The 25,436-nt window shown below is 42.0% G+C and overlaps 1 protein-coding gene across 3 annotated transcripts in view; it reads right to left on the bottom strand.

Annotated features, from left to right (window-relative positions):
- LOC119161647 (low choriolytic enzyme) overlaps positions 1 to 25,436 on the bottom strand; it is a 1,178,895-nt gene that overhangs the window by 50,278 nt on the left and 1,103,181 nt on the right. For all 3 annotated transcript variants that reach the window (XM_075880927.1, XM_075880930.1, XM_075880928.1), the window contains one exon: positions 6,950 to 7,134. In XM_075880927.1, coding sequence (XP_075737042.1) covers positions 6,950 to 7,134 — 185 coding nt within the window. The remainder of the gene's footprint in view (positions 1 to 6,949; positions 7,135 to 25,436) is intronic.

The raw sequence follows: 25,436 nt of genomic DNA, 5'->3' as shown, positions 1-25,436 counted from the left end.
TACGTTTTCATTGATACCTGAACGAATGGTGTTAAATTTGTGGATCAAGAAGGATTCCCTCACTTCCCTATCGTGATTTGTCTTAAAACCGGACTGAATAATCGTGGCCCTAATTTTGTCGAAACCATGGCCAGGCATACTGACGTGCTTCGACAGCGGTAGATTAGGGAGGCTTACGGCATGTGCACGGTGATTATTAAAACGAATTCTGAAACTTGTCTCTGTTTGACCTATGTACTGAGCACCGCAAGTTGAACACTCGAGAAGATAGATGACGTTGATACTGCCACGTTCCATTTCCCAAGTTTTTGTTATCGTCCCAAAACACCACACGATTCTCAGCGCAAACCGCGCCTGCAGTTTTCTAGAGGGTTCCGGACTGTAGTAGATCATTTCGATAAGATCACGCCCACTGTGCGAATGGTACAGATTGTTCTGGAACGCACGCCGCCGCCAGCGATAGCGCTAGAACATTCGACGGCGGGAGTATAAATGCCGACGCGCTTCGCCGCTTGTCAGTTGTTGATCGAAGGCCGACGCTCCGTTCGCCGCTATCAGTCTGAGACTGCTATCTGTGCGAGACTGCTGCTGTAATTGGACTTTCTGTTTACCGGGCACAGGTTCGCCCAAATAAACAGTTAAATTCCAACAAGAAGTCTCCTGTCTTCGGCCACGTCACGACCCCGTGACAATACTATCACACGTGTAGTTCCCATTTATCTTTAAAGAAAAACTGGACGATGTACTTGAAACTGTTTTAGATGTCGTCATGTGCGCGCACACTTTGCAACGTGGTTTGTTGCAGGGATGACAGCCTTCATGATGTGAACACGTGGTTTTAGATGAGGTTAGTAAATCACGAAGGTTCCGCGATCGTCGGTAGACCACGCGTGGTTGTTCTGCAAAGATTCCTTTGAGCCGCTCGCTCTGTATTAAAATGTTAAAATGTTTCTTTAAGATATGGTTCACATTTGGAGCTGAGGCCGCATGTGTCAAAATTAGATTAGTCCGCGAACAATCTTTGGGTCTTTTGTTAGTACTCAGCAGGTCTGAACGGTCAAGCTCTTCTGCACGTTTGATGGCGTCTGTGATTATGCTGGCCGGATAGCTCTGTTTTTCGAGCGCGCTCCGAAGTTGTTCGCAGTGGCGGGAAAATTCGCTGCTATCAGAGCATATTCTTTTAAAACGGACTGCTTGGCTGTAGGGAACACTAGTTTTGTTGTGTTTCACGTGACTACTACTAAAGTGAAGATATTGCTGCCTATCCGTGGGTTTCCTGTAAAGATTAGTTATCAGCTTCCCGTTACGTAGAGTGACCATGACATCAAGGAAGCTTATGTTCACAGGTGAATATGAGTGCGAAAAAGAAATCGCCGGATGAGCGTTGTTAAGATCTGCTATGAAAGAAAGAAGTTGCGATTCACTATGGTGCCAGATTAGGAAAATGTCGTCGATGAACCGCTTATAGTAAAATGGCTTATATTCACAATTTGCAAGAAATTTGTTTTCAAGGAGCCCCATAAATATGTTTGCTTAGTTTGGTCCGATTCTTGTGCCCATAGATGTACCGCTAATTTGAACATAATGTGTCCCATCAAATTCGAAATTGTTAAGTTCAAGAATGAGCTTAAGCAACGTAGCTAACGTAGATGCGGAAACTGGTTTGTTGGCGTGGCAATCGTTGTACGCGCAGATAACTGCCTCGATGCCATCTGAGTGAGGGATATTAGTATACAGTGACGTGACATCTAACGTAACAAGAAACGAATTTTGAGGAACCTGTAGGTCAACAATATCTGATAGAAAGTGATTGGTATCTTTAATGTAAGAAGAAAAGCTGGACGGAATGGTGTTGATGAGGCTATCTACATAACAGGAAAGGTTCTCAGTCACTGTTCCAATTCCAGAAATTATCGGTCTACCGGGATTATCTCTCTTATGAATTTTGGGAAGAAGGTAAAACCTGCCAGCTACTGGGCTCAACGGTATGAGGGATCTCAGAGTGCCATAGCTTATTTCTTTATCATTAAAGAGCGCAGTCAAGGTATCACGAACAATATCTTTGAACTCGTTTGTTGGGTCATGATCTTTCCGCTTGTAATATGATGCATCACTGAGCTGCCTATGGCCTTCGCTGATATATTTGCTTCGGTCCATTACAACAATGGCGCCTCCTTTATCTGCAGGTTTTATAATTATGTCATTACGACCAGCGAGGGATTCAATTGCTTGTTGCTCTCTGTCAGTAAGGTTGCGGTGCAATGGTGTACGTTCTTTATATGCCTGCATGACATCGCGTTGTACAGCTCTGATATAAAGGTCCAGACATTTGTCTCTTTGGGAGGGGGGTGTCCAATGCTTGTAAGATGGCAATGATGAGCTATCGGTATTGTGAGCCGAGAAGCGATCATAAAAGTACTCACGGAGGCGCATGTTACGTTCGAAATTGTGAAGATCCTTCACCAACTGAAATTCACTATAGCCTCCTGTTGCAGGGCAAAAATTAAGTCCTCGAGATAACACACTACGTTCCTCAATTGATAGATCGTAACATGACAAAATTATAATGTTATCCTGTCCAGAAGATTTACTTTCCAGCTCGGGCTGGCGCATTTCAGCTGTAGTTAGAATGTTTCCTCGTCGGGAGCATTCCTTTTTTTCTAAGTTGTCACGCGCGACCTTCTTTGACTTTTTAGCATCCAGCTCGGCTAACTTCTGTGACCGATATAATTCGAGAGTTTTTAATTCTTCAGTCGTAAACTGAGATGATTGCACAAGCTGTTTTTCCTGATTCCGCAGACCTTTTTCTGATGATTCATAATGACTAATAAGTATGCTGGTTAGTTCAACAGACGCCCGATTTAAGGTGTTGTGCCACCTTGACAGGTTTTTCTTTGACATCTCTGATGTGGCCGGCTGCAGTTTTAGTTGTAAACCTTTAGGAGCACTTGTTGCCGCGACATACATTCTAAGCATAGAAATGTGGGATTCACAACGAGTCCGTTTTTCTATAACCTTCCTGGTCCTTAAAAAATTCATTGAGCCAACAGATAAAGTACTCTCACTTAGCTGGCGTTGTGTTAGTCAGTTGGTTCCTCTCGTGGTTGTGCCCCTGTTCCGGAGTCCGTAGCGTGGTTGAGACGGCGAAAGTGATGCAACGACTGCAGGCGGCGGTAGGCAAGACGTAGGCTGTGTAGATTGAGACTTGTTCATGTGGGTGCGCGCTGCTTTCGAGGTGACGTTCTCTGCTACGGAAGGCTTGCTCGTCATGGTGAAGGTTGCTGTCGGCGCGGTGTTGTTTCTTGAGTTCGGCTGTGCTGTAGGATGACTGGGTGCTGAAGGTCGCCCAGCTCGATCCACTCGATGCGGAGAGTCGTCATTCGTTGATGAATCGCACCAGGCAGCTGATGTCGCATCCACCGGTCTCCTGAAGCACAGGCGGCGGATGTGGCTTGCAAGCAACGACACACCCTCGAAGCTCATATGAAGGCCGTCTGCTGCGAGGACGCGTGTGGGTGGTAACCATTCGATTTCATGATCGAGGTAGCAAACTAGCCGGGAATAGCGGCAAAAGTTCCGAAGCATGCTGTTGAAGACTGATGCTTCTCTGTTGCAGCGTCGGACGAATGTCAGGTTAGAGTTCCTTTGTCGACGGTTTCCACTTCTAGGCAGTATCAGCGTGGCGTAAATTCGCCGAATTTCTGGGCGGTATTTTGCAATGCTTTCAAGTAGATCGCGGTACTTTGCAAACGCCTCGTGTCCCGAACACGAAGCCACATCGACCGTCCCAACATGAAGAATAAGACAGGATGCTGAGCGGGGCACTAGACCCAGTAAGTCACGCACATCACCGATTGTAGCACCGCACTGCGAAATGAAGGCTGGTGCGCCATTGCTGAGGGGGTCGAAGTATTGATGTATATACTTTGTTTGTGAATCTCCCACAACTGCTGTGGTAGGAGTGTGCACAGGGTATTTCGAAATCATCCTTTTCTTCAGTGCTGTCCCAGGACCCATGGTTGAAGAAGAACTAAAAGGGAAGGCACGACAGGTCCGGGTATTTTCTATATTGAAATAACTTGAAGATAGCACATAAGAAAAGGATCGTATTTACTAACGTTTCGGCCGTGGCATGGCCTTCGTCAGAGTAAGTAGGTATGATACAATGCAGCCGCTTTTATAGGCTCACGTGATGAACTCTCGGTATTGCAGCTAGGACAATCAAAGTAAAAAATGGTAATCTGTCAGGACCTTGTGTGTACATGACTGACATGTGACGGGTGCATGAATATAAAAGTTTCAAGTTTCCTTGCGCATCGACACGTGGGGCACAGTATGGTTGGCAGTTCATGTAAAAGAGCTCAGAAGTAAAGAAACCACGGTTGACTAATATACAATTTAATATACACTAAAATATTTTACTAATCTAAGAAGTCGTGTTGTTATAGTGCGAGGCAGGTGAGCTTTGCTACGTTTTCATTGATACCTGAACGAATGGTGTTAAATTTGTGGATCAAGAAGGATTCCCTCACTTCCCTATCGTGATTTGTCTTAAAACCGGACTGAATAATCGTGGCCCTAATTTTGTCGAAACCATGGCCAGGCATACTGACGTGCTTCGACAGCGGTAGATTAGGGAGGCTTACGGCATGTGCACGGTGATTATTAAAACGAATTCTGAAACTTGTCTCTGTTTGACCTATGTACTGAGCACCGCAAGTTGAACACTCGAGAAGATAGATGACGTTGATACTATCACACGTGTAGTTCCCATTTATCTTTAAAGAAAAACTGGACGATGTACTTGAAACTGTTTTAGATGTCGTCATGTGCGCGCACACTTTGCAACGTGGTTTGTTGCAGGGATGACAGCCTTCATGATGTGAACACGTGGTTTTAGATGAGGTTAGTAAATCACGAAGGTTCCGCGATATATATATATATATATATATATATATATATATATATATATATATATATATATATATATATATATACACATAGTAACAGTGGACCGATAAAACCTGGTACATATGATGTTAAGATAAAGCACGCCTCATGCACGCGTCATCAACGATCGCGACATTCTGAACTCGCCGATGTCAAAGTGAAGTTTCCAGATACTTCTTTTTTTAGCTGACAAAGCTATTGAAGCCACACACATACATTTATCTTTCATTTTTTCAATTTCAAAAAATTCAATGATTTCACGTGTAGTTCTGTCACGGACCCTAAAGAGAACTCGAGTGCTTCGAAACACAGAGACACAACCACACCTCTGACAGTGAAAGGCCAAATGACCAGATGTAGATTTTCTACGTTGTATTTGTGTTCCCTAAGTATTTTGTTCACACACCTTCCAGATTAGCCAATGTACACGCAATCACAAGTCAAAGGAGTGCCATAGACAAAACCACGACAACAATTCACAAATTTTCCCGGTGCTTGATCTTACACTCCCGTTTCCCGCTGCAGTCTGCGTTAACCTTTTTGCACATTCCTTGCAACCGTTCGGGAGCAGAAATAACTGCATCCGCACCAGCCTTTTCGCTATCCTTCGCTAGTTATGCGAAATGGCATGCATGTAGGGCAATACAGCAACCTTGGCTGACTTAGTTACAGCTGCCTGGTCTCTGACGTTTGCCCTTCCTCTCCTGATCATATTTTTCGCGACGGTGGTTAACAGGCGCATGGGATAAAGAGAATCCAATAAAAGTTTAGCTTGAGCCCACAAGCTTGCATCAAGCTAGTGGTGGCACGACTTCACCACTGAATTTTGAAAACAGGATTTTATCACCGCTTGCTTTACCAATTTTGAGTGAGTGAACGTGAACGAAAGAACCGGTTTATTTCCTCGTGGTTTATAGCTCCAGCATACTCTTGCTGACCGAAAATACAGCCCGATGTCAAGGAATATTATAAAATTGTCATTTGGTACTTCATGCGTCAGCACCTGGGGAGATAAAACTGTCAAGAACATGGTTAGAGTGTCTGTCACAACCGCGTCAAAATTGTTTTGATCATTATTGGCAACAATCAGATAGTCATCTCTAGTCAAAGGAGTGTCTATGGCACTGCTTTGAATTTTGATTGCGTGTACATTGGCCAATCTGGAAGGTGTGTGAACGAAAGACTCAGGGAACACAAACTCAACGTAGAAAAAGCTATATCTGGTCATTTGGCCCTTCACTGTCAGAGGTGTGAATGTGTACCTGTGTTTCAAAACACCCCCATTCTCTTTAGGACCAGTGACAGAGCTACACGTGAAGTAATTGAAGCCTTAAAAATTGAAAACAGTGAAAGATAAATGTGACAGTGTGGCTTCAATAGCTTTGTCAGCTAAATAAAAGAAGTATCTGGAATCTTCACTTTGACGTCAGCGAGTTCAGATTGTCGCGATCGATGATGACGCGTTCATGAGGCGTGCTGTATATTAACATGTAGTGTTCCAGGTTTTATGGGTCCACTGTTACTATATACATAGCACGTTTGATCGCAAATAAAACAATAGTTGCAAGTTAGTGCTATGCGTATGTGCGTCTCTCTTCTTGGGTCCTTGTCGTAGTGTGCAATACCATACAAATGGTGAACCCCAACCAACTAGGCCGGCAACGTATCTTCGTAAAAAGGCAATGAAACCTAGCCGAAGAGCACAGTGACTCATTGACTTGCTATGAATATCAAAGAGTGGACTCAAGGAGAGTTCCGCAAGCACGTACTTCGACTCCCGCGTAGTAGTCAGGTAGGAATTTGTAAGCATAGCCAGGTGTGAGTGGTTTGCGAACGCTCTGATAAATAGGCTTTGTAATGTTGACACTAAAGCTTGTATTGGTAAGAGCGTCACTAGCGCTCGTGGCTGAAGATTTGAATTGATTCATCACATATTTCTTTCACAATATTTGTGTGCGAACAACAGGTAAATAACAGAAGCAGAACAACGCAAACTCACCCTCGATGATATTATCCCAGACTACGTCAACGTATTGGTCCCTGTCGGGCCGGCTATGCTCGTGGAAGAAGCCGAGCGCGTGCAAGAACTCGTGCGCCACCTGACCCAATCCCATGCACAAGCGTGGGTCTAGCGCCACCGTCTGCTCTCCACCCTGCATTCCGACATTGGAAGCACAACGGCCCCTGCGTTGAAAGAAATTAATACTCATTGAAATCATAGTTGCACTGACCAAAATACATCACTTCAATTACCGCCATTTTTGTTCAGATAGATATAACGAGCCTCAAAATGCCTTCTCTGAGCAGAACCTGTACAGAAATCGTTCCTGTATTCGCAGATTTCAGCTACGGTGGCGGCGCCACACGGCAACCACCGAAAGCCCTCATGCCTTGATAGAGCAAGGCTCGCCTGGCGACAACGTGTACGCTAGATATTGTCGGCGTCACTTTTCGCGAGTTCTTACTTATGGGGACTGATCGATTGCCAATGTTTTGTCGGTTGAACATCCCTGAATGTACCCGCTTCTGCAATGGCCAGAAAATTCAAGAGCAATCGCATATGCTCTGTACGTCGATGGTCGAACCATACCGTCAAAGGCATCGTAAGCCTTCATTGTTTTACGGTCTGAGGAAGCAATGAGGAAGCAATGAGGAAGCAATGAGGCAGCAATGGACTGTAATACTGTGCATCAAAAAGCTTGTCACAAAAGAACTGAAAGCTTGCAGCGCGCATTTCGAACCGAATGACTACTTCTAGGCCACAGCAGGTGAGTGATCATCTTGAATTACTTCGAACGAGGGTGGCAAAGAGTTGCTTAAGCAACGAACGTACTCGCAGTAAATTCACACGTTATCCTGTTTGCCGACAAATAAGAAGGGTAAAACTCGAAACAGCCTTTCTTACTCTTCATTGTCATATTTTTATTACCTTTTCTTGAATGGGTGTAAGCAAACAAGCTTGAAAACATCTGCCGGTGGCTTGTCGTCGACTATGTGTGTACATCATACAATTTGTGCAGACTAAAGGGCTATTTATTGATAACGAACGCTTCTAATCTTCATTTGTGTACTGTGTGTTAACTGAGACTGAGTGCGCACCCTTTAAAAGGTACATTGTCTAGACACCTCGTGTTATCGGTGTCGAGCGGGCTCTTCAAATATTTACCATATTTACGCAATGAATGAGAGGCCACATGTGCATACACCATTAGATTAGCACAAGCTCTATGAAACCACCGAAAAGAGGTTCTAGGGGACAATCTTTAAATGAGCCACAATGACCACGTGACACTGCCTCCTGGTGCCTGCATGACTTTCAGGATGCTGTTTATGCCTTTTGAAGAGAAAATCGTCATAGTGCAATTCGTTGGGGTGGATGTGACTTTAAAGCCAGAGAATAGTGTGAAAGCACTCTTGTACTGAGCTAGGAAAGTTTACGGCTTAGGCGTTCCCATGTTTTTATTTCTACAGTTTTCAGTTTAGGCAATATTGGCAAAAGTGTTGCACAGCTAATGCTAAAAAACTGCCAAAATGATGTGTCCTACTGTGAATGTTTCAAGGATGTTTTGAGGTCGTATTTTCATTGAAAGATAAAAGTACACTCTATTTCAGGCACCATAGCCACCCGTGCTTCCGCTGTATACAGCAGCGATGAAGATGAAGGTGCACACACTAAACGAATTCTGACCCATAAGGTTGTAAAAAATGGGTGCCACATTGTAAGCACACCCTTTGAGCACCCTATTCGCGCCTCAGCATTCTATAAGCGGAACCAAAAGGGTGCATAAATCAAAAGGGTATAAACTAGGGTGCAAAAGAAGTGGAAAAAACTAATGGGTGCCGATGAGCACAGTCGCCGACAAAACTTTGCGAGCAACGTGGTCATGGAGCATGACTAAGAGCTTTTAGAGGTCCCCTGGTTAGACACAATGATCTCATTAGTTGCCCCACAACATTAACGGATATCTGAATAGCGGTAGTGCCCAACTGAACGTAAGTTCTACATTAGTTCTGGCATTCGTGCTGCCTCTTCCTCGTCGCCTCATGGCCGGCGCTGACCAAACTATGCTCTACAAGCTCACTAGCCAATGGCGGAGTACGCAGCTTGTAGAGATACAACAGGATTTTTAACAACACATATAGAGCTCTGTGCCTCGTTAGCACGTAACATTGCAAACAAACCTTAGTCAATGACTATATATAGAAATGATGTATTTGTTAATGCAAAGAAATACACACAAACAAGACCATGGTAGACGAACTGGTTTTTGTGTAGTACAAATATTTATTGACCTTACAATGTATCAGAATAACACGGGTTACCAAATTAGTGATGGGCTATGGGCTTTGACGTTTGATTAATATAGCAATAAAGGAACGTTTGCTTATTTTTGTTTAGAAAAATATTTTTCAAACCAAGTTCAAATAAGCCTTCACTAGAACCTTTTCCTAAGAGAATCGTTTACTAAAGATAGCTAAGATAATGTTTCCCAATCAAGTACCAGTACGCTTATTTTGTTATGGCCGATTTCGCTTGCTGCCTGTAATTTGTTTTAAATACAGCGATTTTCCCAGTATTTTTAACAGCCAGCTTAACTACTCAATTAATGAACAGATGTTAACAAGGCATCGGTATAAGAAAAACACAAACAAGCAAATGTTTCAAATTTCGCACGAACACGTGTTTTGTGTGTGTTTTTATTTTGAAGTAAAGAAATATTTTATGCAGTGCATAGTGCCGTATCTTATATTTTCGCACATTTTTGCTATATTTTAAGGCAGAAACAACCTTTTTACTTGAGATATAAAAAAAAACATGTGTCCAAACGCGGATTGGTTTCGTCAGCAGAACAGAAACGGCGAAAACTTTCCTAAAACCACAGCAGCAGTGTGTGAAGCGTTTGTAGTCAAATTTGTTGTTGTTCAAAGTGTGCCTGCGCTGTCTTTTGGCTACTGCCAGTACTGTTTGTTACGAAGATGCACTATACTCCCGAGAGAACCGGCTGCTTCGTATTGTTCTGAGTAACGCAGATTGTTATCTTAACATTGAATGAAAGCGCCCAGATGTCAGTCAGCAACGTTGCCTAAAAGTGCTTAACGTTCTCTTTTCTGATTACATGATAACGTTGCTTCTAACATTCAGGACGATATGGCAACGTCCAGAATCACATTTTCAACATCAAGGCAATGTTTTGGCAACATACCGGCAACGTAGTGTCAACACTGCTGTGTGACGTCTTGACTTTCATCCGACGTGTGCAGAAAGTATATACTACTGTGTGTGCATTATTAAAAAAAGACATTTTGACTTCCATTGTAATAAGGGTTGCAGTGCAAGTACGAAAGTGCAGGAAGAAAGGCAGGCAAAAGGTGAGGAACGGAAGGCAAAGAAGACAACAGGTGTTGTCTTCTTTGCCTTCCGTTCTTCGCCTTTTGTTTGCCTTTCTTCTAGCACTTTCGAGCTTGCGCTGCAACCCTTATTACAACGCAATATAACCAACTAGCTCAAATAGCCACTCTTCTGCATCTTGACTTGTTACGGGAACAATCCTTAAGCTTTTTGCCAAGAAAAAAGCACTGGCATAATGTGAAAAATTGCATAATTATTGTGTATTTACAAAAATGTTTCCAGACAGCTCTTTATCAACACATTCGTTCAAGCTCTAACAAGTGGTGTTAGAACAGCCAAGCGCTAAAAATGACAGAACACAATTGTTCGTGCCCATAAGACCGAGAACAGACTTTTCGAGTCCCAAAGTTTCCAACGCGTGTGATATACATGCTGCATTTTTGTTAGAGCATTGAAAAAAGTTGCTATGCGCTGTGTAAACATTGACTACAATAGATGAACATGAGTAGAGGGTGCAGTATTTTTATGTGCAGAATTGCAACAACCATGAGGACATGTATTCCTACAGCATAAGGAGGAAAGAACATGCCGAAGGGCCTGAATGTCATATGAAAGAAAAAAGAAGACATTTATTTACAAAGAACTCCTCGAGATTTGCTCGTGCTCGTGAAGAAGAACACGACCGGATGTGAATCCCGAACGCTGGTCGCGCTGATTCTGTTCTGCGCTGCTGCTCACGGGTTGGAACGGCTTGAACGACGGGCGACAGGATTGTACTTGAGTTTAACGTTTGCTTATTTGTGGTTTCAGTGCTTTTTTGGTAGTTGTTTGTGGTTTGTGCCATATGATTTTCTAAGTTCAAGCGACTCAGGCTATTTAAATGTCGATTTCTTCGCCTGGCCAAGGGCCTTCTCCTTGGCTAGCATCTATACCGGCCAAGGATTGGCCGATTGATTCTTTTCTTTGCAGTGGGGTTATCAACGTCCCCGTGGCTCTGGTACCGACCAATGGAGGTACGATACCTATGAAGAACCCGAAGATGATTCAAATGGAGCTTCGGAAAGCCACAACACACTTTCAAAAGATCACTGAGGTCCGGCATTTCGGTCGTGGTGGTATTTTATGCTGCTCTGCTGATCAGGAGTGCGTCCGAGACCTTCTCAATTGTTCCGAATTTGCAACGCAGCCGGTGAGCCCATTTATTCCAGCGCATCTTGCATGTTCGAAAGGCATAGTCCGCGGTGTAGATACGAGCCTGACCCCTGCAGAAATTTATGAGTTATTTTCGGTAGCTGGTGCAGTGTCAGTATACAGGTGCACGCGTCTGGTTGACAATAAAAAATCACCTACCGAATCGGTGATAGTAACCTTTGCGGGAACGATAAGACCATCTGAAATTGAAGCTTGGCCTCTTATCTATAAGGTAGAGCCTCTATCCCCTAAGCCACTGCAGTGCTTGAATTGTTGGAGATATGGCCACAGCGTGAAAAGGTGCAGATCAACTGCCAGATGTCGACTATGCGGAGAAAATCACGACAGCCGTAAGTGCAACTCGACGGAAGAGAAGTGCTGTTTATGTCATGAAGCGCATCCTGCTGACTCTTTAGATTGTGAGGCGAAAGAACGAGAAGTTAAGCTGCTGGAAATTGTGGAACGCAGGCGTTGCTTCCGAAGGGAAGCTGTTACTGAATTACAAGAACGCTCAAAAGGTTACGCAAGCGTAACAGCACGACATACCACTTCTACGGATGCATCGTTAGCAAAATATACAGCAGAGGCTATAGAGAACTCAACGGAAAAGACGATGAAGCGTCTTACCAGCAGTACTATTGGAGTCGTGACTGAATTGTTGACATCTCAGTTGACCCAAATGATTGCTTCAGTGTCTATGAAAAATCAGACTTCACAGGATTTGGAGGTTTCAAAGTGTGCCGGGACAGAAAGTCCCATAGCTCCTACACGATGCGCATCTCCTAAAGCAGGGTCCTCCAATAAGATACTGCGGGCAGATCCAGAACCCGTATCAGATGACAATGATGAATTCACAGATATGGATGCGGAATCTCATAATTTCTTGAAGCGTGCCAGATCTCCCCTATCGATAAAGTCTTCACAGAAATCAAAATCTAAAAATTTCCTGTCAAAGAAAGACGTTTTGGAGAACCTCTCCAAAAAAGACTTTTTGAAGAAGGATTTTTTGGATCAAGCAGTCTCTGCGGCGGGTTTATAGTGTCAAAATAGGCTCCTTAAAAGTATTACAGTGGAATTTTCGATCAATAGGGTCGGCTACCACAGATTTATCGTGTATTTCTTCGCAAATTTCTCCAGATATTATTACTTTACAAGAAACTTGGCTTACAAATGGACAAAAATTTTACCTAAAAATTATCGCTTATTTCGAATAGACAGACCTAGCAGAAGTGGTGGACTTGCCATTTTTATATCAACTAAATTTAGTCACACAGCGAAGATTAACTAGCTGTGCATGGATTCCAACTATGAAATTATGGTATTAGACATCACTCTGCCCGGCTGTTCCCCTTTTTCTTTTGTTAACGCATACTTTCCGGTAGGAGTACAGGACACAAGATGCTTAGATGCAATGTTAGCTTCCTGCAGGAAGGACGTAATATTAACTGGTGACTTTAATTCACACCACGTGTCTTGGGGTTTCAAGACTGATGTAAATGGAAGGCGCTTGTGGGAATAGACTGTTGATAATAACTTTTCTTGTGTAAATTTCCCCACTGTTACGTTTATTAGGAGACAATCAAAGTCGGCGATAGATCTGACCTTTTCCATCTCCTCACTAAACATTTCGTCGTGGAAAACATTAGATTGCGCAACAAACAGTGACCACCTTCCTATTAGCTTCGATATTAACCTTCCCGGGATATTTTTAACTGGTAAAATTGGCTTGTTTGTAAATTATGAGCGTTTACAAAAAGACTTAAAGTCTACTTTGGTTCTTCGCAGGGATATGCAGGAAGACATTCGGGCTATAAGTCTGTGTGCGGTATTGAGAAGAACAATGAAAAAGTCAACTTTTTCAATAACTTCAGGCACAGGCGGGTCGCTTAGCCCATGGTGGAACTCTGATTGTATGAGGGGGTATAAAAAACGAAAAGCGGCGTGGAAGCAATTTATCCACAACCAATGCCCAAAAAACTGGTGTGACTATAAATACGTGGCAGCAGATTTTAAACGTACAGTACGCAAAGCAAAAGATGACTATGACACAAACAAATTTAGCTATCTTTCAAAACCACACACCAGAAAAGCGCTTGTTAGATTTTTGCATTCCAGAAAAATGATACCATCATCAGACAATATTGATTCTTCAATTCTATCGCCTAGCAAACTCACTGAAATATTAGAAAATATTGCTAAAGGATTAGAAGAAATATTCAGATCAACAATGCCAAGACACATAGTAAAGCCAAATGCAGGGGAGGAGTTCAATGAGGTGACATTAGCGGAACTAGCGGGTGTAGTGAGGCACTTACCTCCTACAGCACCTGGACCAGATTGAGTAACTTCAGCAATGATAAAAGTACTATATCACATTTCCCCACATGAACTCTGTAATATGGTTAATTACTCTTTGAAAAATTCTTGGATACCGGCGGATTGGAAACTTTCCAAAATAATTCCGATACCTAAAAAACAGGGACTTGGGTATACACTTGACAATGTGAGGCCGATTTCTCTTACATCTAATTTGCTTAAACTAACTGAAAGAGTTTTGAATGCACGTGTAATAAAATACATTGAGGAGAAATCAATACTGAAACCCGGTCAAATTGGCTTTAAATCGGGATGCTCCACATGGTGTGCGCACGCGGATTTGGAGAGTCGTATACAGTTGGCTAGGCGTAGAAGAAAGTATTGTGCATTAGTTACTCTGGATTTGGCCAAGGCGTATGACAAAGTGGAGCATAAAATACTAATAGAGCAGATGGAAATGTCCCACTTACCAAACTACATGACAGCATGGGTAGCAGAGTTTTTAAGGGAGAGAGAGTTTTAGTGCTTTCAAAGGGGTTGTTTTTCTAACAGATATCGACAATACCGTGGCGTACCGCAGGGGGCAGTGCTCTCACCGGTATTGTTTAACATCTTCCTCAGTTCGATTCCAACACATAGCGATATTCATTTATATGTTTATGCAGATGACATTGCTTTCTTTGCGACAAACAGTGATCCGCAATTACTTTATCAGATATTACAGAATTACCTGAACAGGATAGAGGAATGGCTTGAAAAAATTGGAATGTCTCTAAACGTAAACAAAAGCGCGCTTCTGGCGTTCTCGTTCAGGGATCTTGTCAACATCTCCTGGATGTATGGCACAGAGCAGATTCCACAGGTGGATTCACTCAAATACTTAGGCATCATATATAACAGCTCGTTAAATTGGAAAAGCCACATCGATCACATTGCGTCCAAAGCAACACGAGCCATGGGGTGCTTGTTACGCCAGCTCAGCAACATATAAAGGGGGTTGCGAAGAAATACATTGGTAATGGTCTATAAAATGTACATTCGTCCTATCATGGAATTCGGCTGTGTCTTATTTTCGGGCAGTGCGACATATAAAATGAGACCACTAATACTATTAGAAATGGAGGCTTTACGACTGTGCCTTGGACTGCCCAAGTTTGTTGCTAACAATGTGCTATACATGGAAGCGCATCTACCGTCATTGTTGAATAAATTCAAAATACTTACTATCCAAACATTTTTAAAACTATACACTGTGCGCCAGAGAGCATCGTTTTATGCTTTTATTAAAGAACCAAGTTTATTTTTTGAAACTTGGTGGTCACAATTCCGCTGCCCACAGATATTGTTCGTTCAAGCGCTGCTTGAACCACTCAACGTCAAAATCAAACATATTTTCTCAACAAGAAACGTTAATATAGATGATAAGATAGAATTTGAGAATATTTATCCCTCTAACGCAAAGCAAATGCCATTTAAATATTTAAATGATCGGCTGCAGGATTACTTGGCACATGTGAACATGAACAACATAATTGCGACTGATGCATCCGTATCAAATGAAAAGGCTGGGGCAGGTATCTTCTCACGTTCCCTTGATTGGTCCTTTTCGGTTAGACACCCAGATTACACACCAATATTCATAGCAGAATTATTTGCTATTGTACTGGCACTACGGAAACTTCCTTTTGGTGAATCGGAAGCAGTCGTAATTACAGATTCTTTTTCAGTATGTGCTGCTCTTTCTTCAGGGGCCAACTTAACACTTATGCACATGTTTTGACAACTCATAACGACAAACTTGAAAAACTGCAGCTCTAATGGGTACCAGGCCATCGTGGCATATATCTCAATGAGACGGCGGATGCACTAGCCACAGTATCTCTTAGCGGTCCCCTTATCCCGATTTTGCCTGATACGGCTTACGCGAGAGCAATAAGGTTTAAAAACCTCTGTTTGCATGAATACGACTGCTACTCATTGGATAAATATCGAGATTTCGCACATCTAAGATGCCGCTGGAATAGACAGTGGTGTGCAACACGGCACTTGGAAGTTACTTTTAAAAGATTGCGTTGAAGAGTTCCTTAACTGAATTATTATTTGCATAAAGTTGGTCTAAAGGCGTCACCTTTATGTCAGACTTGCGAAGAAATGGAAACGATAGATCACTTCTTTTTGTTCTGTCGCCGATATTCTCATCAGTGGAAAAGATACCTGGTAGCTCCACTTGAAAAATTGGGATTAGAATTAAATGTGGCAGTAATTTTGTCGTTTGGCAGCATTAAATTTGGTTATAGCCACAGGGACGTCTGCTCTGCGGTATTTGAATACTTAATTGAAACAAAGCGATTGCTATGTTAATCTGCCTATATATATATATATATATATATATATATATATATATATATATATATATATATATATATATATATATATATATATATATATATATATATATATATATATATATCATTTTAGACCCACTATTACCTCTGTCTCAAATCGCAGCTGATAGCCTGCATCACTCCCTGCTCAGATATACTCCTTTTTCGATTTTCGGCTTTTCTTTCTATACTTTTTTTCAGCCCAAAATTACGTTTTCTTTGAAAAACTATTAGCCTTTTAGTTAAGATCCTGCCGCAGGTTCTTGGCCGATCCCCCTTTGTGGGTGTGCGCCAGAGTGTCAAGGATCATCATCATCATCATCATACTTATATTGTTTTATTTATTTTTTGCTGTTACAGAGCAAGGCATGAATGGGAGTGTTTTAAAACACATTTTAAGCATTCAATAATAAATATGAACAAGGCACGTCAAATCCTATGTCAAATCCTGGATCGTAAAAAACAAGTACCGTGCGATATGGAAACACATTTTGTTTTACAGTCATAGCAAAAATTTGACGGAAAAAGCTTTTATCTGTAGTATTTACAGTATCAGTGGGAAGGTGCATAAACAAGGACGAAGAGGCTGGCTAATCCTTGTGTCAAATACATAGGAGGACACGAATACTATAGACAGCCATTGCCTTGTCTATAAGTTTCTAACAGTAATGTATCCGTTGTATACTATGATGGTTGCCACTACTGTTGACTGTCTATGTCACGATTTCATTAATTCAGACAATATAACAGCGCTGAAAAACTGGCACATCCCACTAAGATAGAGCATGTTTTGATGGAGCACAAAAGGTTCAAAACAGGAACCCGTGTTTACCAAAACAGAAAAAAACCTGCGGATATCTGTGTAGCAAAATATTTTGCACATCAAAAAAAGTTTCTTATCAGTTTTAAAGCGACTGAACTTTGTGATTTCTGGCTGGCATGCATTCAGTAAGTAGTGGCTCATTAAATGGGGCCCCTTGGTTACATAAAAAATAAGCCTTTGAAATTCAAGGTAGCCGACACCCGGTCAGAAAAAGCGAAACGCGATCAGTGGAGCAACTGCTCTGTGTAATTCGTACACGACAATGACCTCCCAGCCACAAATAAACGAGAAATATCAATCACGAAACAAACACACAAGGCATACCACTATTTTCTGTTCAGTTCATTACCAAGTTGTCTTTTCCTTCGATGGACGATAAATGATTAAACTGCCTTAAAACGATTATTCTTGTTCATTCAGTTCATATTTTAATAATTTGTATCTAGAGGTGAGCTCAAGTAATCTTTCGATTGTTATGAGCTGCTCTGCATAACTGCCTCATATTTTTCATTCAAGAAATAATTGTGTTGTGTATGTTACTAATTTTAGCATTTCAACATTTTTGGATCTGTAGTGAATGCAGCTTCCAACTTGATACTTTGTAGCCATTGGTTATCCGCATCTTTGGAAAAGTGGCAAAGTATTCTCACTGGTTTGCGGATATAGTTAGGGAGGAAGTTAATTTTTTGAAGGTATTCAGAACGAGTATTATGACCCTATAGCCTCTTTCTCATAAGAGCATAACAGTATAAATATCAACTAAAGATATTATAAAATCACACTGGTGGGCACAGCAACAGCAGCAGGCACAGGAAATGCAAACTTTTAGAGCATAATGATGAATGCACACCAACCTGCATCCCCATCAGAGAAGCAACTAACAGCGATACCCCCACAACAGATCACATGCCCTGTGGATTTCGCATATGAAAACTGAGCAGTATATTGAAGTTGCCAGTCTTTACTCGAAACTTTGCCAATTTGGTTCAACTTGAGTGAACAAGCTCGTCAGGTCATGGTATGGCCAAGAGGGGTTCACTGTCGACAATGTCGGCAAAGAGTAATTGCAGGGTGATGGCTGTTAGGACCGTGGAATACGCCATGATGCGAGGCAATTAGTTGGCAATGCGGCCTGCATTATAAGAGGAAGTGATTAGACCCACACTAGCAGCTTATCAATCACACAAAATATTTAAATAGGAGCACTTCTCTAAAAAATTGCAGAGAATCGGCTGACAAGTTGTGTCTGCAACAAGAAGTATTGAAATGAAAAGGTATTGTAATGATGTATGTAGTGGGTCATGCATAGCTCGGAACACACATCGTCAGTGCTAAGCACGAGACGCTCGCGCCGGACATTATCGCTGCTTTCGCTGGCTAGGCCTACGCTCCAACCTAGTTTCAATAAATGTTCTGACTCTCACAGTTCTTTATTATAGTATGAAGGGTAACAACTTGACCATTGACATAGATGCCTATTCTGCTATGGGAGAACATAACAAGACACCTAAGATTAAGGATGCGGTAGGAGTCTCTGCCATTGATCGGATCATGTCTGGGTGCTCACATTCGCAGGAAATAGCAAATGGATGGATGGATGGATGGATATGGCTGTACCCTTTAGATCGGGCGGTGGCTAGCGCCACCAAGCCGTAATACTTAATGCACTTAAAACTATATTTATTTTTTTTTCCTTAAAAAGTGAGTTTGAAGATTCGTACTTTGCAGTGAAGAGTTTAATTTTCACTCGTGCCTTGACTTTAGCCACCAATCAGATAACCTCCTTCTAGTTAAGTCTACTTGCTTAAAGTCTATCTTGCCCTCCCGGTCCCTAAACCCCAGTGCTTTGAAAAACTCTGCGCCATCATCCTGAACTATAGGGTGAAGCCCTTTACAGAACATTATCAAGTGTTCGGCAGTTTCTTCTTCCTCTCCACACGCACTGCATACTGTGTCTACCCCTTCGTATTTGGCCCGATATGTCTTGGTTCGCAGTACTCCCGTCCTAGCCTCAAACAGTAGCGAACTACCCCGAGTATTATCATAGATCCTTTCCTTGGCAATTTCCTGCTTAAATGTTCGATAGATCTCTAGTGCGGACTTCTTAATCATGCCCATTCTCCACATGTCAGTCTCCGTTTCCTTCACTTTCTTCTTAACCGATAGTTCTTTTTGGTTTGGCCACCTGCTGTTTTCTAAGTATTTACCAGTCAACTTCCTGGTTCGCTTCTTCCATTTTGTATCGACATTCTTCATGTACAAGTAGCTGAAAACCTTCCTAGCCCAACGATCCTCCTTCATTTCTCTCAATCGCTTCTCAAATTTTATCCTGCTGCTAGTTTCGCTGCCATCAAATGATGTCCATCCCATATCACCTTGTCTTCCCTGATTTGGTGTATTCCCGTGAGCTCCTAAAGCAAGCCTACCTATTCCACGTTGCTTAATTTCTAATCTTGCTTGAACTTCTGGTCTCATGCACAAGACCGCATTGCCGAACGTCAGCCCAGGAACCATGACCCCTTTCCATATTCCTCTTACAACATCATACCTATTGTAATTCCACAGTGCCCTATTTTTCATGACTGCTGCATTCCTGTTACCTTTAGTCGTCACGTATGTTTCGTGTTCCCTCAGATACTCGGTCCCATTGCTTATCCATACGCCCAGATATTTGTATTTATCTGTTATCTCTAGCGTGACCTCCTGTATTCTAAGCTCACTACATTCGTTGTCATTGAAAATCATGACTGCTGATTTTTCCTTACTGAATCTAAAATCTAACCTATCTCCCTCATTACCGCAGATGTCCATCAATTTCTGCAAATCTTCCTCTGCAAAGGCTCTTATAAAAAGCGCCGTCCAATTGATGCGGCAGTGCATGAGAGGACAGGGTGGTGTTCATTTTGCAAAGTCTGAAGATTAAGAAGCAGCGTTGCACTGTCAGATTTCTTACAGCATACAGTGTTACATTGGCCATGATTCAGCACCTACGATTATCATGGCCATGAAAAAAACATCAGATAGATAAATGCTTCAACTCAAACGATGAACTCGGGAACGCTGTGGAACACGGGGTCTTGTCACGACCACAGGAGGTATGAAGAAAGGGAGTCCTCGATGCGTTTATCACTGGTATCGTCGTCATCAGGCCCATAATGTATACTTAAACTAAACTTCTCATTCAGGCTCGCAGTCCCTGCTTCCTTCAGCGCTGACTTTTTAGTCCCTGTCTTCTAACAGCGAGATCTTCAGTGCCATCAAGTGCACTGGATATGCCGCACTTCTGAAAAGAGCGCACAGTCAGAGTTCCTCGGATGTCGTCCGACACTGCAGCAGCAGCCCTTCTAGCGACACAATTTTTTTTTCATCTAGTCCAAAGTCTCGCCTGGCTTGAAAATTGGATGACGACTACGCAGCTAGGACAACTTTCCTTTTATAAGCGGCACCATAACGACTCCACCTGTTTGGCGCCACTGAGCTAAGCCACACACAAACCACTTGAAGCGCGACTTGAAATGACAAACAGTTCGCATCAAAGCTCGCAAGAAAGATCAAAATGGATGCTTCATGTGTGTACTTAGGTCAAGTGTTGGCTCGGCTACTAACCGCCACAATATCGTCTAGGTGGCGCTAGTTGTGCACCACTTTTGTCAATGAAAAATGGTGCGTTTTTTCATATTCTCAAGTCTAAACTGAACCGGGAGTTTGATACAAAGAAATTTGAAAAAAAAACTACTAGGCTAGATTCGAATTTTATGGTGTATATAATTTTTATTGTGTTTTTAAACGATCGATCCAAAGAAAGCTGTGCCATGACTTACAAAAGTCTATGTAACAATCTAGCACTAAAAAAACACAGCAGTGAGGAAACCTAAATAATGCAGACATGAAATTTGTGAAGCTTTATTTTGAGCTGAATCATTGGCTCCTTACTCCTTATTAAGGCAAGTAATCAACATTTTATGCTTATTTACGGTCTCATTTCAGTTATACCTGTTAGTCTACCTGTCATTTGTAAGGTGGCATAGTTCGTTGAGGTAATTTATTCGGTCCACAAAAATCGTTACTAGTTTAAGATTACCATATATAATTGTGCTCACCAAAGAGATGGCGCTCACAAATTAGTATTCTTTTCTGTCGCTCACCATCAGTTGCATTGGTGGCAAAATGAGAATAAAATCTGCATGTCATTTTCATCTTCCAGCACACGCATACGTAATAAAAACAAGATAAATTTCATCCAAAATATCAAAATAAAATTAGCAATGTTCTTTTGTACACCAGAGTATGAAGCGGACTTATAAATAACGAGCAGATGCAAATATGTTCCAAAAGGTGGGTTATTCATGATTATTTGTGTGGACTCAGACCTACCACAGCAAAATATAACAAAAACTATATAAATGTTTCGCCAAACATGCGGCTGGCATCCTCAGTATGCCCTGTCACCAAATAAGCGGAAATCATGTAGTTTACTGCTTGTCCCGCATGTCTCTACACATTAAGGACGCGGCCGCAATTGTTGTTTCACGCCAACTTGTCTCAATAGATGAATCATGACTCGAGAAGTTTTCGCTTCGCCCACTTTTGTTCCCGAGCCAGCGCCGTCTGATTACTGAAGTCAAAGGGATGCCCCATTGCCTAGAAGTGTTCGTTGAGTTCTGTCTTTGTTGGTCGCTTACTGCCTCTTCCACTGATGCATGTGGTGTTGCACATATCACTGTTTGTTCTTATCAGCATTTGCAGTCATATGAGATGAAAAATGTGGTTGGTGCATTGGAACAAAGCCATTATCTTAGAATGTTTATCAACAGCACCTAGAAACACATGCGAAAGGAAACAAGGAGTGTACCAAAGAAAAAAAACAGTATCTACTGTTTCTATACCGTACGTTCATGGTTTGTCAAACTCTGTTCAGAAAGCGCTTCGTCCGCTGGGCAGTAAAGCCATTTTCAAGCCTCATTGCACCTTAGAAAACGTGTTCACCAAGCCCAAAAACCGCAGTCGTGCGATCGATCAAAGCAGGGTTGTTTACAAGGTACCGCGTGGTGACTGCGACTCCACTTAGATCTGGAAAACAGGCAGAAAACGGTCAAAGATGCTTAAAGAGCACAAAAGAAGAGATCACAAAAGCCACGCATTATATGACACAACTCGTCAAACACTGCTTCAAAATGGGCCAAGCCTTCGACTTAAATATTATGACGAGGCTGACTCGGTATAAAAGGTGACAGAAGAGAAAGCTTCTCGAGTGATGGTTCAACCGTCGTGACCAGTCATCGTGCAACAACCACGGCCCCTACCGGATTTGTAAAAACATACGATACAAGCAGTAAATTCCGTGACCTTTGCTTATTTGGTGCCAGCGCATGCTGGGGATGCCAATCACATAGGAGGTGAAATGTCTGAGTAGTTTTTGTTATACTTTGTTTTGCAAAGATGGAGTACATATTATAATCACTAAGGAGCAGAGTTTGACTTTAATGCTAATTTTGCATGGCCAAATTATTTGCAGAAAAAAAATTGTTTTTATTCAAACAAAAAACAAATATTATTGATTTGCTTTCTATCTTTGCATTCATATTTCACTCCTCAGGCAAAATACACATTGCCACTCAGCATTCATGCAACGTGTTTACTGCTGATAATCAACCATCCCAAAATTATGCTACTGTTAGCGAACTGTTTTCTTGGCAAAGTGTTATCTATGCATCTCGTCTATTTGGCTACACCACCTGTGTTACTTTAAAAAGTGCAACTGTCGACCACCAAATTTATGGTTGGCAGTTAGCTCAATGCGTGCTCCTCACTCTTTCAGATTCGTTATTCTAAATTTAAAGCATCAAAACAAACTTAACCGAATTTCTTGCATTTCTCAAATTTTTCAGAATAGGACAAGCTTAATTTTTTGCTCTAGTTTTTCATATTTATGTACTTCCTCTGCCTGAAGATCCTTTATCAGCATTTTCGCAGAGGCATTCATTTGAATATCTTATGTGCTGCAAATTCACAACAAAACTTGGCTTATTCAGATACCATGCCTAGACTTTATTACACTGGTATACCTTCTGTTGGCAACATTTTGCCTCGTGCAAAGCAACAGAATAGATGCATTTGATGACATTTCGTTTACAACATTACGTCTCTCTGACACTCAAATTACTCTATTATGCACCACTCTGTAATGCCTCCGTCGGAGCTTAAAGCATACTCAACAACAACAGGAAATAAAAGATGAAAGCATCAAAATTTCATTTGAGAGCAGCTTATGTTCTGATAAACCATTTACTTTCAGTGTTTCTGAAGATCTGCCTGTATTTTTGAAACATATATAGCACGCCGCAGCTCCACACCAGTCTTTGTGAGGCAGCACATTTAGGGGCATGAAGTCATATGTCCCTGTGGCATATGTGAGGTGCACGATTTCCTGTCCTGCTACTTCTCTTTCTACACCCTGTTTTACATCGTGCACTCTTCCTTCCACAAAGGTGTTAAGATGCCTCCCCCCCTTTCGGTGCTTTACTCTCCAGCCGGTAGATTAGTCACTGCTGGTGCTACTCGTACTCGTTCTAGGAACCCTACAGTGGGAATGTAGTGGGTTGAGAGACACGAGCGGTGGCTGGCGAGGGTCGCAAGCCTGTTTCCGGGGATGTTAAACGTCACCTTTTCTACTTGCAATTGGATGAAAAGGTGGGCTAGTTGGTAATTTATGATGGTTCAGTGAACTGGGAGTGCGGGAGTAAACATAGACACAAAGTAAAGAAGAGGCACACAGCGTGATCGCTCGTGTTGTGTGCCTCTTCTTTGCTTTGTGTCTGTGTTTACTCCCGCGCTCCCAGTTCACTGAACAATCTTTTCTACTTGACCACCTGGCCACTAGATGTGGCAATTCGTAAAAAGCACCATAGCAGACTACACGCGCTCCAGTGTTCCCTTTAACCTCTCTACAGATACTGCGGGTATTGCGCATGGTCCGCTTTATGCTTATGTCACTACATGCAGAAGCTACCCGGAAATCTGTCTTTTACTAGTTACTGGCTATCATTACACAAAGCCCCCTTTTCATGCCTTGCAGTGAGCTCAAAAATGGTGATTTCTAGGGTATCCGTTTCACTGATAACGATTAATTGGTCCCCTTACACCCGGGTATAATGTATCTCGTTTTTCTTTTTATTTCTTCATCACATTGAAGCTGTTGTTTAAAGTTCTGTTTGTTAAATCAACTAGCACGGTAAACTGCGTAGGTTGTTTCACTACGCTTCATTTTGATCTGTCAAACACGCTATGGCATTTCTTTTGCATTTTTTAAACTTACCTATTCATGTGAAATACGTACGACTACTTCTGTACTTGGACATAATTTTGCTGTTGTTGACGTACTACATTGTTATTACTGACTTGTTAACCCAATTTGTTATTACTTTGTATCGACCCCCCTTACACAATGCCTATGCGAGGCCTATAAGGTACTTGTAGATAACCAAACAAATAAATAAATATATAAATAAATAAATGTCGGAAAGGCATTGCCAGCCAAAACATTACAAGCCACATGCATCGCTCAACAGATGTATGGAATTCCCATTTTTTTATTTGTTATATAGCTACTGGAAACCTTCAAGAAAAAGAATGGGAATCGGGGTGACATCATTCCTGACGTGGTGCAAACGTGGTGAGCAGGCAGAGGGAAATACGAGGTCAAGCAGTGCGACATTCATACTTGGAGAGCGGTCTCACACTTACATACACGAATGTAGTGCTCAGATTTAGTGAAACATATGAGAGACAATTCTTTCAACTATAGAATGAGTTCCCCTCACACCGCGACTAATTTGTAAGACAGATGCAAATTGCACTCGTTGAACTTTGAACAACGAATCTTGATGTTATATTCATTTAGATTTGTTATCCAAAAGGTAGGTAAATAATGTGATATGCCTTTGGCAGTATTCGATTCCCCAGTGTGAGAAGTTTATTATATTCAGGCACTCCAACAAAACAAACAGCGTATTAAACATGGTTGGGAAAGTTTAGAGGCCTTACAAAGTGCGGAAAGTGCCCGTCACTGTCTACACGAGCACTAAACAAAATAATAAGATGACATCATCGATCACTAAAATTTTCGAAATTATGACGTCATCACGTGACATGGCGGCTTGGTCCAAATTGGGCAGATCTCTGAGAAAGTGACAAACAGCATGAGGTGCAGGAAGCTTTTGGCGAGGGAATACTGTCAACCAAGAAGCAGAAAAAGATGGCTGCTTCGGCGTTCAATTCGTCTAAGACAAATACATATGGGATCTTCGGAGTCTTATTGCGACAGAAATTTTGCACACGACCTGCGCACTGATCGGGCTCTCACGAATGTGGCAGCGCACCTGTCCGAATCTGTTCAGTTCGTCCACATGGTACTGCAGATATT

Source organism: Rhipicephalus microplus, chromosome X (genome assembly GCF_043290135.1).
Source record: "Rhipicephalus microplus isolate Deutch F79 chromosome X, USDA_Rmic, whole genome shotgun sequence".
NCBI classification, from domain to species: Eukaryota; Metazoa; Arthropoda; class Arachnida; order Ixodida; family Ixodidae; genus Rhipicephalus; species Rhipicephalus microplus.
Note: the sequence above shows the minus strand (reverse complement) of the source record. Positions and strands in the feature narration are given on the sequence as shown.